The 19,353-nt window shown below is 38.0% G+C and overlaps 1 protein-coding gene across 4 annotated transcripts in view; it reads right to left on the bottom strand.

Moving 5' to 3' along the window:
• RPS6KC1 (ribosomal protein S6 kinase C1) overlaps positions 1–19,353 on the bottom strand; it is a 687,051-nt gene that overhangs the window by 9,881 nt on the left and 657,817 nt on the right. For all 4 annotated transcript variants that reach the window (XM_053712472.1, XM_053712474.1, XM_053712473.1 and 1 more), the window contains one exon: positions 14,884–14,979. In XM_053712472.1, the coding sequence (XP_053568447.1) occupies positions 14,884–14,979 (96 nt within the window). The remainder of the gene's footprint in view (positions 1–14,883; positions 14,980–19,353) is intronic.

Genomic DNA, 19,353 nt, shown 5'->3' with positions numbered 1-19,353 from the left:
GGTGACACAACCAAGTGCACTGAGATTGCACGGTGACCCAACCACGCACACTGAGATTGCACGCGGACCAACCCATGTGCACTGAGATTGTACGCCGACCCTCCCATGCGCACTAAGATAGCACGCCAACCCTCCCAATCGCACTGAGACGCTCTTATGTGGTCACCCTCATTTAAAGCCTGCAGCATCTCATCAGTGTGACAGATACAGGTAATCCCTGCACATGCAATAATGCTGGCTAACATTGTATGGTACTGTTTAAAACAACTGTTCATGCAATTCTATCTGTGCCCTACAGGTCATGTGTCTGCGAGCATGTGCTGGCTTAATAAATATGATATTCCAGTAGCGCAATATAATTGGCTGCATGATTTGCAATGGGTACAGCCTTCTCTGGATGGCTATTTGATAGGAAAAAAGTAGGAGAGTTAAACAGGTTTTACAATATAAAGGAGCTTCTATTTGGATGAAAAGTAAGGGGGTTTACTTGTATGTTACTCTTCAATATGTAATACTTTATAAATGTCACTATTTTATTTTTTGCAAAGCTTTATAACGCTTTAAATTCAAAATGTAATCCACCATAAGAGTTGTAACTATGCAAATTGAAAATAAAATCTGAAAATTGTAGTTTTTACACTGTTTCCAGAGAATCCTGAGGGCATTCTGTGAAATACAGAAATCTGACTCCACTGCATGCTACACCGTGATTGCTTGGTATGTGCAAATCTCCTTCGTAGTTACGCTCAAATCAAATGGGGCTTGTCTTATATATAACCATGTACATTGTGGTAGTTGTTTGGTGTGTTAGTTATGCATTTCCATTGTTTGATTGTTTTGGTCTTCTATGTGTCATTTTAGGGCTGTGATGCACGCTCGCATTTGCCCTTGATAAATGCCATGATTTCATACAGTCTAGCTATTCAATTTATCGGCGGATGTGGTGCGTGCATTACTTTATTAATATTGTCCATTTGGGTACCTTGATTATGTACTAGCTTTCCAGTGTGTCATATATCCACTCCTCCTTTTTGTGATGTATTTGTCAGCTGCTTGTCGACTAGACTATAGGCCTGCTCTTTTTGGGGAGGGGGGCGTGTATCAATGTTATGATTCTATTGGTTGTAAGAGGGTTTATAAGGAACAAGTTAATTTTTTAGATTACAGCCTGTGAAATGGCATATGTAGCCGAGAAACACGTTGCTGTATACTTTGTTTTTATAACTTTTAATAAACTATCTTTTTATATACCAATCACGCTCCTGCCCTTATCTATTGGTCTGGGTGATATCCCGGACTTTATTCTGAGGCCCGACTTCTTCTGATGCCACTGAGATTGTCCTCTGTTTCCGGAAGCAGCAGCCGTGGTAACCAGTAAATCTTAAATGATTTGTGGAAGCTCTCCTATGTGATCATTTGAGTGGTGCTGGATACGAGTCTGTCGAGAAACTGAGAGGTCTCGGCTTGTTGTCTATAGCACTGTGTGTGCTTCAGGATCGTGTGAGTTGCCATGTATTGGTGATAGATGTTATCACACGATTAGGCGCCTCTCTCTTGTCTTCCAGGACTTTTGCTAAAAATAGGTGCAAGCTTGAAATACCACCAGAAAAAAATTAATATTTTTTTTTTAAAAAGGGTGGGTCTTGTGAACTCTTACCACCATGAAATCTGATCAAGAAGATTAAACAACAAAATATTATAGAAAAGACAATTATCAGTGAAGAATCTGGAGCACCTCAATTCTTCACCTTCCTAGGGAGGTAAAAATAAGACTGACATACCAGAGAGGTGGTAGGGATTAAGTGTTTTCAAAATATTTGCCTCCTCCTAGTGGCCAGGAGTGAAATTCCCAGGAGTAATGGTTTGTGGACTCTCATCACCTTTATAAAAGTAAGTACGCTTTTCAATGACTTTAGGCAAACTACTGTACTAATCATCAACTGGTATGGAAGTAGATCTCTTATGATATAATTTTTCTATGTATAAATACCCAGATATCTCCATTTTAAACCTTTTTGTTTAGCTTTGGCTTGCTCAAATGCAGTAGAATAAAAATGACAAGATAAATGTTGTCAATGCATACAGGTGCCATTTTCAATACCTGAATGTTTATATGAACTTTTAAAGCTTTGTTACCTTTGAGTTGACATTGGTTTTGAAAGTAGCTAACCACAAAAGAAAAACACTGTACACTTCTATCCCTGCTATGCTTTAAAATGTCTGTGTTTAAAATAGCTTTTAGAATCCAAAAAGTTGAGGTATTGAGAACTTCCTTTGCACTCCTAAAAAAATACACACTCTCGCTTGAGGAGTGAGAGAACTCTTGAAAAACATAATTTATGTAAGAATTTACCTGATAAATTCATTTCTTTCATAATGGTAAGAGTCCATGAGCTAGTGATGTATGGGATATACATTCCTACCAGGAGGGGGAAAAGTTTCCCAAACCTCAAAATGCCTATAAATACACCTCCCACCACACACATACTTCAGTTTAACGTATAGCCAAGTAGTTAAGTGTAAAAAGGAGTAAAAAAAAAACATACAAAAAAAGAGGAACTGAAAAATAATATTGTGCTTTTATACAAAAAAATATAACCACCAAAAACAGGGTGGGCCTTATGGACTCTAGCGATTATGAAATAAATGAATTTATCAGGTACGTTCTTACATAAATTAGGTTTTCTTTCATGTAAATGGAAAGAGTCCATGAGCTAGTGACATATGGGATAAAATACCCAAGATGTGGAAGTCCACAAAAGAGTCTAAATTTATGCTTACCTGATAAATTTCTTTCTTTACGGATATGGTGAGTCCACAGAATCATCTTCAATTACTGTTGTGAATATCACTCCTGGCCAACAGGAGGAGGCAAAGACCACAGCAAAGCTGTTAAGTATCCCTTCCCACAACCGAAGGTAAATGGAGAAAAAGAAGCAACACAAGGTGCAGAGGTGCCTAAGGTGTTAGTAAAAAATTATTGTCTTAAAAGAAAGGGCGGGCCATGGACTCACCATATCCGGAAATAAATTTATAAGGCAAGCATAAATTTAGTTTTTTTTTCTAAGATATGGTGAGTCCATGGAATCATCTTCAATTACTGTTGGGAATCAATACCCAAGCTAGAGTACACAGATGATTAGGGAGGGACAAGACAGGAACCTAAACAGAAGGCACCACCACTTGAAGAACCTTTCTCCCAAAAGAAGCCTCAGCCGAGACAAAAACATCAGATTTGGAAAAATTATGCAGAGATGACCAAGTTGCAGCCTTGCAAATCTGAACCCCAGAAGCTTCATTCTTGAAAACCCAAGAAGCTGAAACAGCCCTAATGAAATGAGAAGTAATTCTCTCAGGGGGCTGATGTCTAGCAGACACATAAACCGAACGATTATACTTCTCACCGAAGGGAAAGAAACGTAGCTGAGCTTTCTGAGCTGTACAAGTCCCAGAGAAACAAACAAACAAAGACGACTGGCGAAAATTCTCAGTCACTAGTAGATACATTTTGTACTAAGTTAGTACAAAAAAAAATCGCCTCCGACAAAAAAAGATAAGATAAGGTGAATCACACTGCCAAGCTGAGAATCCTGAGACTTTCTGAGTAGAAGAATTGGCCTTCCAAGATAACAAATTAATATCTATGGAATAAAAAGGCTCAAACAGAGCCTGCAGCAAACTTTAAGAACAAAGTTATGCTCCAAGGCGGAAAAGCCGACAAACACAAGCCCGATTCCGACCAGGTCCTGACAAAAAGATTGCACATCTGGCACGTCCGACAGATGCTTATGTAGCAAAAGTAGACAATGCAGAAATCTGACCCTTCAGGGTACTGACCGACAAACCCTTCTCCAGATATTCTGGAGACAGGACAAAATTCTAGGAATCCTGACTCCACGCCTTAAGAGTAGTCTTGTATTCCCACCAATAAGATACGTACGTCATAATCTATGACAAAACTTCTAGAAACTGGCCTGCAAGCCTGAGTTATGGTCTCAGTGTCCGACTCAGAAAACCCACGCTTAGACAAAACCAAGCGATCAATCTCCAAGCAGGCAGCATCAGAGAAACAAGAATTAGATGAAAGAAGGGACCCTGCTCAGAAGGTCCTTTTCTCAGGAACAGTCTCAAAAGTGGAGATATGACATTACCACTAAGTCTGCATACCAGGTCCTGCAAGGTCATGCAGAAGCTAATAGAAACACCGCTGTTCTCTCCTGTTGAATACGAGCAACCACTTGTGGAAGGAGAACACACAGAGGAAACAGGTATGTTGGACTGAATACCTTGAAAACCACCAGCACCTATCCGGACGGCCAGTGGAACCCTTTACCATGAACCATACCTTGGAAACTTGGCGTTCTGTCGAAACGCCCTCAGAATCTAATCCCGGACCCCCATTTGAGGGTTTACCTAGAAAAAACATAATTTATGTAAGAACTTACCTGATAAATTCATTTCATTCATATTAGCAAGAGTCCATGAGCTAGTGACGTATGGGATATACATTCCTACCAGGAGGGGCAAAGTTTCCCAAATCTCAAAATGCCTATAAATACACCCCTCACCACACCCACAAATCAGTTTAACGTATAGCCAAGAAGTGGGGTGATAAGAAAAAAGTGCGAAAGCATAAAAAATAAGGAATTGGAATAATTGTGCTTTATACAAAAAAATCATAACCACCACAAAAAAGGGTGGGCCTCATGGACTCTTGCTAATATGAAAGAAATTAATTTATCAGGTAAGTTCTTACATAAATTATGTTTTCTTTCATGTAATTAGCAAGAGTCCATGAGCTAGTGACGTATGGGATAATGACTACCCAAGATGTGGATCTTCCACGCAAGAGTCACTAGAGAGGGAGGGATAAAATAAAGACAGCCAATTCCGCTGAAAATAATCCACACCCAAAATAAAGTTTAAATCTTATAATGAAAAAAACTGAAATTATAAGCAGAAGAATCAAACTGAAACAGCTGCCTGAAGTACTTTTCTACCAAAAACTGCTTCAGAAGAAGAAAACACATCAAAATGGTAGAATTTAGTAAAAGTATGCAAAGAAGACCAAGTTGCTGCTTTGCAAATCTGATCAACCGAAGCTTCATTCCTAAATGCCCAGGAAGTAGAAACTGACCTAGTAGAATGAGCTGTAATCCTTTGAGGCGGAGTTTTACCCGACTCGACATAAGCATGATGAATTAAAGATTTCAACCAAGATGCCAAAGAAATGGCAGAGGCCTTCTGACCTTTCCTAGAACCGGAAAAGATAACAAATAGACTAGAAGTCTTTCGGAAATTCTTAGTAGCTTCAACATAATATTTCAAAGCTCTAACTACATCCAAAGAATGCAATGATCTCTCCTTAGAATTCTTAGGATTAGGACATAATGAAGGAACCACAATTTCTCTACTAATGTTGTTAGAATTCACAACCTTAGGTAAAAATTGAAAAGAAGTTCGCAACACCGCCTTATCCTGATGAAAAATCAGAAAAGGAGACTCACAAGAAAGAGCAGATAATTCAGAAACTCTTCTAGCAGAAGAGATGGCCAAAAGAAACAAAACTTTCCAAGAAAGTAATTTAATGTCTAATGAATGCATAGGTTCAAACGGAGGAGCTTGAAGAGCCCCCAGAACCAAATTCAAACTCCAAGGAGGAGAAATTGACTTAATGACAGGTTTTATACGAACCAAAGCTTGTACAAAACAATGAATATCAGGAAGATTAGCAATCTTTCTATGAAAAAGAACAGAAAGAGCAGAGATTTGTCCTTTCAAGGAACTTGCAGACAAACCTTTATCCAAACCATCCTGAAGAAACTGTAAAATTCTCGGAATTCTAAAAGAATGCCAGGAAAAGTGATGAGAAAGACACCAAGAAATGTAAGTCTTCCAGACTCTATAATATATCTCCCTAGATACAAATTTACGAGCCTGTAACATAGTATTAATCACAGAGTCAGAGAAACCTCTTTGACTAAGAATCAAGCGTTCAATCTCCATACCTTTAAATTTAAGGATTTGAGATCCTGATGGAAAAAAGGACCTTGCGACAGAAGGTCTGGTCTTAACGGAAGAGTCCACGGTTGGCAAGAGGCCATCCGGACAAGATCCGCATACCAAAACCTGTGAGGCCACGCTGGAGCCACCAGCAGAACAAACGAGCATTCCTTCAGAATCTTGGAGATCACTCTTGGAAGAAGAACTAGAGGCGGAAAGATATAGGCAGGATGATACTTCCAAGGAAGTGACAATGCATCCACTGCTTCCGCTTGAGGATCCCTGGATCTGGACAGATACCTGGGAAGTTTCTTGTTAAGATGAGAAGCCATCAGATCTATTTCTGGAAGTTCCCACATTTGAACGATCTGAAGAAATACCTCTGGGTAAAGAGACCATTCGCCCGGATGTAACGTTTGGCGACTGAGATAATCCGCTTCCCAATTGTCTATACCTGGGATATGAACCGCAGAAACTAGACAGGAGCTGGATTCCGCCCATACCAGTATTCGAGATACAGTCCTCTGGCTATGAAAGAAGTGAGTCCCTCCTTAATGATTGATGTATGCCACAGTTGTGACATTGTCTGTCTGAAAACAAATGAACGATTCTCTCTTTAGAAGAGGCCATGACTGAAGAGCTCTGAAAATTGCACGGAGTTCCAAAATATTGATTGGTAATCTCACCTCCTGAGATTCCCAAACCCCTTGTGCTGTCAGAGACCCCCACACAGCTCCCCAACCTGTCAGACTTGCATCTGTTGAAATTACAGTCCAGGTCGGAAGAACAAAAGAAGCCCCCTGAACTAAACAATGGTGATCTGTCCACCACGTCAGAGAGTGTCGTACAATCGTTTTTAAAGATATTAATTGAGATATCTTTGTGTAATCCCTGCACCACTGGTTCAGCATACAGAGCTGAAGAGGTCGCATGTGAAAACGAGCAAAGGGGATCGCATCCGATGCAGCAGTCATAAGACCTAGAATTTCCATGCATAAGGCTACCGAAGGGAATGATTGTGATTGAAGGTTTCGACAAGCTGAGATCAATTCTAGACGTCTCTTGTCTGTCAGAGACAGAGTCATGGACACTGAATCTATCTGGAAACCTAAAAAGGTAACCCTTGTTTGAGGAATCAATTAACTTTTCGGTAAATTGATCCTCCAACCATGATCTTGAAGAAACAACACAAGTCGATTCGTATGAGATTCTGCTAAATGTGAAGACTGAGCAAGTACCAAGATATCGTCCAAATAAGGAAATACCACAATACCCTGTTCTCTGATTACAGACAGAAGGGCACCGAGAACCTTTGTAAAAATCCTTGGAGCTGTTGCTAGGCCAAACGGCAGAGCCACAAACTGGTAATGCTTGTCTATGAAAGAGAATCTCAGAAACTGATAGTGATCTGGATGAATTGGAATATGCAGATATGCATCCTGTAAATCTATTGTGGACATATAATGCCCTTGCTGAACAAAAGGCAGAATAGTCCTTATAGTTACCATTTTGAATGTTGGTATCCTTACATAATGATTCAATATTTTTAGATCCAGAACTGGTCTGAAGGAATTCTCCTTCTTTGGTACAATGAAGAGATTTGAATAAAACCCCAGCCCCTGTTCCAGAACTGGAACTGGCATAATTACTCCAGCCAACTCTAGATCTGAAACACATTTCAGAAATGCTTGAGCCTTCGCTGGATTTACTGGGACACGGGAAAGAAAAAATCTCTTTGCAGGAGGCCTTATCTTGAAGCCAATTCTGTACCCCTCTGACACAATGTTTTGAATCCAAAGATTGTGAATTGAATTGATCCAAATTTCTTTGAAAAAACGTAATCTGCCCCCTACCAGCTGGGCTGGAATGAGGGCCGCAACTTCATGTGGACTTGGGAGCTGGTTTTGGTTTTCTAAAAGGCTTGGACTTATTCCAGACTGGAGATGGTTTCCAAACTGATACCGCTCCTGAGGGCGAAGGATCAGGCTTTTGTTCCTTATTGTGGCGAAAGGAACGAAAACGATTATTAGGCCTAAATTTACCTTTAGATTTTTTATCCTGTGGTAAAAAAGTTCCTTTCCCTCCAGTAACAGTTGAGATAATAGAATCCAACTGAGAACCAAATAATTTATTACCCTGGAAAGAAAGGGAAAGCAAAGTTGACTTAGAAGACATATCAGCATTCCAAGTTTTAAGCCATAAAGTTCTTCTAGCTAAAATAGCTAGAGACATATACCTGACATCAACTCTAATGATATCAAAGATGGCATCACAAATAAAGTTATTAGCATGTTGAAGAAGATTAACAATGCTATGAGAGTTATGATCTGTTACTTGTTGCGCTAAAGCTTCTAACCAAAAAGTTGAAGCTGCAGCAACATCCGCTAAAGATATAGCAGGTCTAAGAAGATTACCTGAACATAAGTAAGCTTTTCTTAGAAAGGATTCAATCTTCCTATCTAAAGGATCCTTAAAGGAAGTACTATCTGCCGTAGGAATAGTAGTACGTTTAGCAAGCGTAGAGACAGCCCCATCAACCTTAGGGATTTTGTCCCAAAATTCTAATCTGTCAGATGGCACAGGATATAATTGCTTAAAACGTTTAGAAGGAGTAAATGAATTACCCAAAATATTCCATTCCCTGGAGATTACTTCAGAAATAGCATCAGGGACAGGAAAAACTTCTGGAATAACTACAGGAGATTTAAAAACCTTATTTAAACGTTTAGATTTAGTATCAAGAGGACCAGAATCCTCTATTTCTAATGCAATTAAGACTTCTTTAAGTAAAGAACGAATAAATTCCATTTTGAATAAATATGAAGATTTATCAGCATCAACCTCTGAGACAGAATCCTCTGAACCAGAGGAACCACTATCAGAATCAGAATGATGATGTTCATTTAAAATTTCATCTGAAAAATGAGAAGTTTTAAAAGACCTTTTACGTTTACTAGAAGGGGGAATAACAGACATAGCCTTCTTAATAGATTTAGAAACAAAATCTTTTATGTTAACAGGAACACTCTGAGTATTAGATGTTGATGGAACCACAACAGGTAATGTAACATTACTAAAGGAAATATCTGCATTAACAGTTTGTCATGACATTCATTACAAACAACAGCTGGAGGAACAGATACCACAAGTTTACAACAGATACACTTAACTTTGGTAGATCCAGCACCAGGCAGCGTTTTTCCAGAAGTATCTTCTGACTCAGTGTCAATCTGGGACATCTTGCAATATGTAATAGAAAAAACAACATATAAAGCAAAATTGATCAAATTCCTTAAATGACAGTTTCAGGAATGGGAAAAAATGCCAGTGAACAAGCTTCTAGCAACCAGAAGCAATAAATAATGAGACTTAAATAATGTGGAGACAAAAGTGACGCCCATATTTTTAGCGCCAAAAAAGACGCCCACATTATTTGGCGCCTAAATGCTTTTGGCGCCAAAATGACGCCACATCCGGAACGCCTACACTTTTGGCGCAAAAAAAACGTAAAAAATGACGCAACTTCCGGCGACACGGATGACGCCGGAAACAGAAAAAACTTTTTGCGCCAAAAAAGTCTGCGCCAAGAATGACGCAATAAAATGAAGTATTTTCAGCCCCCGCGAGCCTAACAGCCCACAGGAAAAAAAAGTCAAATTTTAAGGTAAGAAAAAAAATTGATTTATTCATATGCATTATCCCAAATATGAAACTGACTGTCTGAAATAAGGAACGTTGAACATCCTGAGTCAAGGCAAATAAATGTTTGAATACATATATTTAGAACTTTATATAAAAGTGCCCAACCATAGCTTAGAGTGTCACAGAAAATAAGACTTACTTACCCCAGGACACTCATCTACAAGTAGTAGAAAGCCAAACCAGTACCGAAACGAGAATCAGTAGAGGTAATGGTATATATAAGAGTATATCGTCGATCTGAAAAGGGAGGTAAGAGATGAATCTCTACGACCGATAACAGAGAACCTATGAAATAGACCCTGTAGAAGGAGATCATTGAATTCAAATAGGCAATACTCTCTTCACATCCCTCTGACATTCACTGCACGCTGAGAGGAAAACCGGGCTCCAGCCTGCTGCGGAGCGCATATCAAAGTAGAATCTAGCACAAACTTACTTCACCACCTCCACAGGAGGCAAAGTTTGTAAAACTGATTTGTGGGTGTGGTGAGGGGTGTATTTATAGGCATTTTGAGGTTTGGGAAACTTTGCCCCTCCTGGTAGGAATGTATATCCCATACGTCACTAGCTCATGGACTCTTGCTAATTACATGAAAGAAATATAATATAGGGGTCGGCGGTGTTAGGGGCAGCAGATTAGGGGTACATAAGTATAACGTAGGTGGCGGTCGGCAGATTAGGGGTTAAAAAAATGTAATCGAGTGGCGGCGATGTGGGGGGACCTCGGTTTAGGGGTACATAGGTAATTTATGGGTGTTAGTGTACTTTAGAGCACAGTAGTTAAGAGCTTTATAAACCGGCGTTAGCCCAGAAAGCTCTTAACTACTGACTTTTTTCTGCGGCTGGAGTTTTGTTGTTAGATTTCTAACGCTCACTTCAGCCATGACTCTAAATACCGGCGTTAGAAAGATCCCATTGAAAAGATAGGATACGCAAATGACGTAAGGGGATCTGCGGTATGGAAAAGTCGCGGCTGGAAAGTGAGCGTTAGACCCTTTAATGACTGACTCTAAATACCGGCGGTAGCCCAAAACCAGCGTTAGGAGCCTCTAACGCTGGTTTTGATGGCTACCGCCCAACTCTAAATCTAGGCCTAAAATAATATGGTTGCATAAGTGTGAAAACCCTTAAACTAATACTTTATTGAAGCACCTTTTGATTTTATTACAGCACTCAGTCTTTTTGGGTATGAGTTTTTCAGCATGGCACATTTTGACTTGGCAAAATTTGCCCACTCTTCTTTGCAAAAACACTCTAAATCTGTCTGAATGCGAGGGTATCTCCTGTGCACAGCCCTCTTCAGATCACCCCACAGATTTTGAATTGGATTCAGGTCTGGGCTCTGGCTGGGCCATCCCAAAACTTTAATCTACTTCTGGTGAAGCCATTCCTTTGTTGATTTGGATGTATGCTTTGGGTCGTTGTCATGCTGAAAGATGAAGTTCCTCTTCATGTTCAGCTTTCTAGCAGAAGCCTGAAGGTTTTGTGCCAATATTGTCTGGTATTTGGAACTTAAAATCTTAAAAAATCTTAAAAAGTATATACTACAATGGAAATGTATAACTGAAAAAGTGTAAACCAACTATAAAACTCTAATTTAAGGTTGTATATCTAATATAAGTGCAGCAGAGAAGTGTATTAGACCATTGCACAATAGTGCAGTCTGCTTATAAAAAACTTGGTGCTAAGCCAATTCGTTATTTATGCGTCCTACTGAACTGACAGCCCAAAACATCAATGGCTGAACGGCCTTAGCTATAATTAGCTTTAAAAGTATGTCAATGTAATCACTCTGCCACTGCTCCTCTCTCGGAGCAGAATTAACACCGCTCCGTTCTCCAGGGCGGAGATTACACTGGCTCAGAAAAACCCAAAATGGTGCCGCTTCCAGAATTCCCTTCCCATGCAAAAAACAAGAAGTAGGCGGGGAACTTACAAGCGGCAAGAGAATGAAGTGCGCATACATTGCGCTTCATTCTGCCAACAAGCCGGGTCAGAAATAAAAATACGAACATGAAGGGCACACGGAGTCTGTAGATATGAGATACGAGCAAAGACTTCTTAGACTTAACTGCTCCATAGGAGTAACGCAGCTTAAGTGAGCGCACTCTAACAGCATCCAGCCTGAAAATAAAAGGAGCCTTTCATAAATAAATCTAGACCTGCATGAAACTTGGGGTGGCAGTGCTCTAGACTCAATTCCTGCCTAAACTATAAGGAAATTAAACGGAGAGTTGTCTTCAGACAGAAAATGGATCAATACACTGCGTTACATTTTATATAACAGAATAAAATTTGAGCCCCAACAAAGAGTAACTTCCTTAAGTCTCCTATGTCACAGTCAAAAGTGCCTGCCCACTGCCAGTAAAAAAATCCTTCATAAAGGATATTGTGTCCCACATAAAATGATTAGCATGTTGAAGCAAACTAACAACGTTAGACAAATCAGGATCTGTTTCCTGATGTGCTAAGCTATCCAACAAAAACGTTGATGCAGCCGCAACATCAGCCATAGAAATGGCAGGCCTGAGAATATAGCCAGAATGTAAATAAGCTTTCCTTAGATAAGATTCAATCTTCCTATCTAAAGGTTCCTTAAAAGAAGTACTATCTTCCATAGGAATAGTAGTATGTTTGGCAAGAGTAGAAATAGCCCCATCAACCTTAGGGACTTTTTCCCAAAACTCCAAATTAGCCACTGGTAAAGGATATAACTTCTTAAACCTAGAAGAAGGATTAAAAGAAGCAACAGGCTTAGACCATTCCTGAGCAATCACATCAGAAACCGCATCTAGAACAAGAAAAACCTCAGGAGTAATCACAGGAGGTTTAAAAACAGAATTTAAATGTTTACTGGTTTTGTTATCAAGAGGATCTGACTCCTCAATACCCAAAGTAGCCAATACTTTCAACAAAGACCGAATATATTCAATCTTAAAAAGATAAGAAGATTTATCAATTTCAATGTCTGAAGTAGGATCTTCTGAACCAGAGAAAAAAAAAATCAAATTTCCTGATATAGCAGTTTTAGGAATGGGAAAAAATGTATATGCTAAATAAGCAGAAAAGCAAACAGCATAGCCCTCTAGAATATAAAGAGAGCAGGGAGCATAAAGGAAGTGGGGTAATATAACCAAAAAAATATTTGTCGCCAAGTATGACGCACGACACAAAGTGAAATTTTTTTGGCACTAATCAACATCCGGAAATTATGCAACTCGCGTCATAACAAGTGCGACTTCGCGTCAAACAACCTAACGTCAATAAAGACGCAGGAAATTACGAAACTTGCGACACTATAGACGCAAATTTGTGCCAAAAAAATTTCACGCCAAAAATGACGCAATAAATAATAGCATTTTGCGCCCTCGCAAGCCTAAATTTGTCTGCGAAATTTAAGGAAAAACAAGTCAAATTGGAAAAAAGACTAAACCTCAGGTAAGAAAATATTAAAAAAATAATTTCCTAAAACATGATTCTCATACTGAAACTGTTAGACTGCTAAGGGAAATACACATAGACCTGACTCATGGCAAATATAAGTAAATACATATATTTAAAACTTTATATTAATACATAAAGCGCCAAACATAGCTAAGATTGTCTTAAATAATGATACATATTTACAGAAGACACCCATCCACATATAGCAGACAGCCAAACCAGTATTGAAAACTATCAGCAGAGGTAATGGTATAAGAGTATATCGTTGATCTGAAAAGGGAGGTAGGAGATGAATCCCTATGACCGATAACAGAGAACCCTTGAAAAGATTTCCCATGAGTGAAACCATAAAAATCAACAGGCAATACTCTCTTCACATCCCTCTGACAAACACTGTACTCTGAGAGGAATTGGGCTTCAGAATGCTTAGAAGCGCTTATCATAGAAGAAATCATAAAAATCAAGCGCAAACTTACTTCACCACCTCCATAGGAGGCAAAGTTTGTAAAACTGAAGTATGTGTGTGGTGGGAGGTGTATTTATAGACATTTTGAGGTTTGGGAAACTTTGCCCCCTCCTGGTAGGAATGTATATCCCATACGTCACTAGCTCATGGACTCTTGCCATTTACATGAAATAAACATGGATTATCCAAACATACTTGAGAAGGAACCAAAGTAACCTCTCTGTGTGAGAGATTGATAAAAAGGTAAAGATGGCGCTTGAACCAAAATATCGTCCAGGTAAGGAGCTACTGCTATTCCCTGATACCAAATTACAGATAGAAGAGTTCCCAGCACATTGGTTAAGATTATGGGTGCCATAGCTAACCTGAACGGCAGAGCCGATAATTGGTAATGTTTGTCTAGAACGCAAACCTTAGGTACTGATTGTAGTCCCAATGAATAGGTATGCATTCTTTAAATCTATTGTAGACATGAACTGTCCCTGAAGTACTAAAGGGAGAATTCATCTGATCGTTTCCATCTTGAAAGATGGTACCCTTAGAAATGTGTTCAAGGTCTTTAGATCCAATATTGGAAGATACGTGCCCTCCTTTTTGTAGGAAATATGAAAAGATTTTAATAAACTGTTTTCCTTGTTCCTTTAACAGGAACGGAGTGATAACTCCTATGTTTTCCACACACTGTATAAAGGCTAATATCTTTTCTGGTCTCTTTGACATGTGAGACAGAATAAACCTTGAGACAATTTATTTTAAAAAATAAGGAAAATTAAATGGCAAAAAAGTTACATTCATGATAAGTTCTCACGCAAACATGCAGGCAAATTAATGGGTACCCTTTTCCTATAACTGAATTTCAAAACTTAACCTCTGTGATCTTTTCGCCTCAAAAATCTTTAACCTTCTGTTGTTAATTGTAGAACTCTTAGATAAGGTCGGACAGTGTTTTTTCTAATAAGGCTTAAAAGCAGTATATATGGGGGTACAGATTTTTGCATTTCCATTACAAAAAAAATTGTAGCCAGGAATCTGACTATTTTTTTAATAGAACTTTTGCTATTTAAAATAAATATTTTGTAAAATCAATCTCTTATTTAAACTGTGTCCAACAATAAATACATGGTCTGAATAAACTCACCTACATTCCATTTTTGTGTTTTAAGAGATCAAATTGATAGCACTAATAACCATAATTTTATTTATTCAGTTTATGGAATGACATGAAACAAACTTTACAAAATAAATATTGTAGGCCACGTGAGTATTACCTGCTGAACGAAAGATCTGGCTTCTTTAGACACGGATTCTGGCACGTTGAGAGATGTATGAGTATTTATTCCTGCTGGATGACACTCAGCCAGAGCCTGAAATGATCATAAATAATCATATTAATTTACAGATCACAATATTCCAAAGATTTAACAAATTCAGTTTTTCCATTGGTTGGTTCCCTAAAGGCTTGAAATAATGCTAGAGAGAAAAATGCAGCTATATCATCTAATGGAAAGCCATTAATGTTAATCAAAACATAACTTTTATTATCGATTTTTCCTTCAGGAAAAAAAATAGTTAAAGGGACACTGAACCCAAATTTTTTCTTTCCTGATTCAGAATAAGCATGAAATTTTAAGCAACTTTCTAATTTACTCCTATTATCAAATTTTCTTAATTCTCTTGGTATCTTTATTTGAAATGCAAGAATGTAAGTTTAGATGCCGGCCCATTTTTGGTGAACAACCTGGGTTGTTCTTGCTGATTGGTGGATAAATTCATTCACCAATAAAATAGTGCTGTCCAGAGTCTGAACTAAAAAAAAGCTTAGATGCCTTCTTTTTCAAATAAAGATAGCAAGAGAACAACGAAAAATTGATAATAGGAGTAAATTAGAAAGTTGCTTAAAATTGCATGCTCTATCTGAATCACGAAAGAAAAAATTTGGGTTCAGTGTCCCTTTAAATGGACAGCATGGTGTTTTCAATATATAATGTAGAATTCAATCAATTAAGCTATATATAATGTGTAAACTATGGTATCTTGCTACAGTATATTGTGTACATTTCCATTTTGTTTCTTATGAAGCACTTCTTCAAGTTTATATAAAGGAACATCAAGTTTTATGAGCCGTGACAGCTACACAGATATGACTGTGAAACCTTTACAGCAATCTTATAACATTCGTAGATAAAAAGCATGCAACAGGAGCCTTGTTATAAGGCTTTTACACGAGGATAACATCTAAAAGAAAGAGCAGTTAAAGGACCACTCAATGCAGTAGAATTGCATAATTAACAGGTGCACAATAAAAAGACAATGATTTAACACCTACTCTAAATTTCAAATTAGCAGTAGATTTTTTTTTTTCTGACAAATTAATTTTTTCTCCCATTTTTGGCCCCCTGTATCATGTGACAGCCATCAGCCAATCACAGACTAATATAGTATACCCTATGGGCTTGTGCACATCATGCTCAGTAGTATCTTGTTCCCCAGAAAATGTGCATATAGAAAAACAGTGCCGAATTTGATAATGTAAGTCAATTGGAAAGCGTCTTAAAACTGCATGCTTTTTCTGAATCATAAAAGTTTATTTTGACTTGAGTGTCCCTTTAATAGAGTTTTTAAATAAATAAATAAATAATAACAAAAAGTTTTCCTCGCTTCTCTACCTTTTGGATAAAACCAAGAGTAGTACCAGCATTCAGTAGTAGACGTGACCTAGTTTTGCAGTGGTTTTCCAGTGTCACTCAGAACCCTCCTAGCAGGGTGTGGGAAGTAATGATGGTGGTGCTTCTGGGGTGAGGGGGTTATACGACCCTTTGTCTGCCACATGAGAGTAAAACAGGGGTGATCGGACTTCTGGTCACAACTGCTGATATTTTGATTTCTTCCACTGAGAAGGAAGTTATTAGAGATTTATATGACTGGATTTATTGGATTTTTGGACTATGATTTAAGGATATGATTTGGCTATTTGATATATATATATATATATATATATATAAAATGTATCAGGGTTCAAAATATCCACTTGCCAGAAATTGAAAAGGGTCGAGAAGTGAAAGATAGTGAGTGAATGTTGAATCCATATTCACTCACTATCGAAGGCTGGGTGTGTCGGCGCAGCAGCAAAATGATGCTGTAAGGTGGAGCACTGTTGGCATGGAGATGTTGTGTTGGCATGGAGATGCTGAGAAGAAGTGCAGGCGACGTGGAGACAAAGTGTTGGGGACAGGCAGCAGGAGAGGCGTTGTCAGCAGGAGTGCAACTTACGCGAGGTAAGTAGGGCCCTGATTTGCTGTAATTATTCAGATAGAGCATACAATTTACTTCTATTATGTAATTTGCTTTGTTGTCTTGGCATCCTTTGTTGAAGGAGCAGTAATGTACTACTGAGAGCAAGCTGAAAGCCAATGTCAAGAGGCATTTATGTGCAGCCACTAATCAGCAACTTCTGAGCCTACCTAGGTATACTTGTCAACAAAAGATACAAACAGAATGAAACAAATTAGATAATAGAAAACAATTGGAATTTAGGTGGGAGATTTTTTGGAGCTGTATACATAAAAAAAACTGAGCTACAAAGGCAGCTTAATGATAGTCTAATCCACAATTTGTATTGTTTAAAAAGATAGATAATCCCTTTATTACCCAATCCCCAGTTTTGTATAACCAACATAGTTATATTAATATACTTTTTTCCCTCTATGATTACCTAGTATATAAGCCTCTTCTGACAGCCCCCTTATTTCAGATCTTTTGAAAGACATGCATTTTAGCCATTCAGTGCCCTCTCATAAGTAACTCCACTGGTGTGAGTACATTGTTATCTATATGGCACACATGAACTACCACCCTCTAGCTGTGAAAGGAAGCTGTCAAATGTATTGCGATAAGAGGCAGCCTTCAAGGGCTTAAAATTAGCGTATGATCCTACCTAGGATTATCTTTCAACCAAGTATACCAAGAGAACAAAACAAATATGATGATAAAAGTGCACTGGAAAGTTGTTTAAAATTGCATGCCCTATCTGAATCATGAAAGTTAATTTTGAATAGACTGTCCCTTTAAGGGATTTTGAGAGCTTTTCAAAGGTTTTGGGTTTCAGATATCCTAGCCAGGTTGAAAATATTCTTAAAGGGACACTGAACCCAATTTTTTTCTTTTATGATTCAGATAGAGCATGACATTTTAAGCAACTTTCTAATTTAATCCTATTATCAAAATTTTCTTCATTCTCTTGGTATCTTTATTTGAAATGCAAGAATGTATGTTTAGATGCCGGCCCATTTTTGGTGAACAACTTAGATGCTTTCTTTTTCAGATAAAGAAGAACGAAGAAAAATTGATAATAGGAGTAAATTAGAAAGTGTCTTAAAATTGCATTCTCTATCTGAATCATGAAAGAAAAAAATTGGGTTCAGTGTCCCTTTAAAAAAGGAATATTGTGGGGAAATAAGAAAAGCTCTGAAAACACAGAACAGTTACTTTATAGCAAATAACTACGTGATAAGAATAATGTACTCAGGCAAACAGCTGATAAGTTTTTTGTATTCAAAGTAACTGCAGGGACAATTTTTCAAATCGGCAGGGCTCTTTCTTCTACCCCCACTTCCACTTGATTACCTTACCTTTCTATGGTAAATACTGCAGTATTGACAAGATCAGTATAGGTGGCAGTTTCCACAGGCAAAACCAGCTATTTCAAATAACTGTCCCCTTTATCAAGCTAAAAGCCACCATGGTTAGTTGTCCAGGTAACTGCCCATGCAAAATTAAAAAAAAAGGCAAATGATTTAATTTGCTTCATTTATATATCCTTTGTTGAATAAATAGCAATGTACATGGGTGAGCCAATAACACAAGGCATCTATGTGCAGCCACCAATCAGCAGCTACTGAGCCAATGTGATTATCAACAATTGATATCAAAAGAATGAAGAAAATTAGATAACAGAAGTAAAATGGAAATTTGTTTTAAATTGCATGCTCTTTCGTACTAATGAAAAAAAAAATCTGAGTTTCATGTCCCTTTAAAGGGACAGTCTACTCCAAAATGTTTGTTAGTTAAAAAGATAGATAATCTCTTTGTTACCCATTCCCAAGATTTGCACAGCCAACACAGTTATATTAATATACTTTTTACCTCTGTGATTACCTTGTAGCTAAGCCTCTGCAGACTGCCCCCTTATTTCAGTGCTAATTAGTGCGGATTCATGCACAATTCCACAGGAGCGAGCACAATCTTATCTATATGACACACATTAATTGCGCTGTCTAGCTGTGAAAAATTTATAAAATGCACTGACATAAAGGCGTCTTGAAGTGGGGCTTAGAAACAGGCAGAGATTTAGAGGTTTAAAGGTTATAAAGTATATCAATAAAACAATGTTGGTTATGCAAAGCTGGGGAATGGGTAGTAAAGGTGTTATCTATATGTGTAAACAATAAAAATGTTAAAGTACACTGTCCCTTTAATCAAGATTACACTTGAGAACGAAATACAAGAATAATCAGTGGGGCTTCTGTTTATCTGCCATCAACATCTAGGATTCTAGTTGTAGAGATTATATAGAAATAAGAGCAATCAATGAAGATTGGCAGATTAATTTATAGTGGGCTAATACTTTTTTTTTTTTTTTTTAAATTAAAAGCAACATTTGTACATTTATAAGAGATGATGACCTCGAACATTTTTGTAATCAAATTTCTGACCCCATTTGAATGGTTAATCATCTAACT

Source organism: Bombina bombina, chromosome 4, assembly GCF_027579735.1.
Source record: "Bombina bombina isolate aBomBom1 chromosome 4, aBomBom1.pri, whole genome shotgun sequence".
Taxonomy (NCBI): Eukaryota; Metazoa; Chordata; class Amphibia; order Anura; family Bombinatoridae; genus Bombina; species Bombina bombina.
Note: the sequence above shows the minus strand (reverse complement) of the source record. Positions and strands in the feature narration are given on the sequence as shown.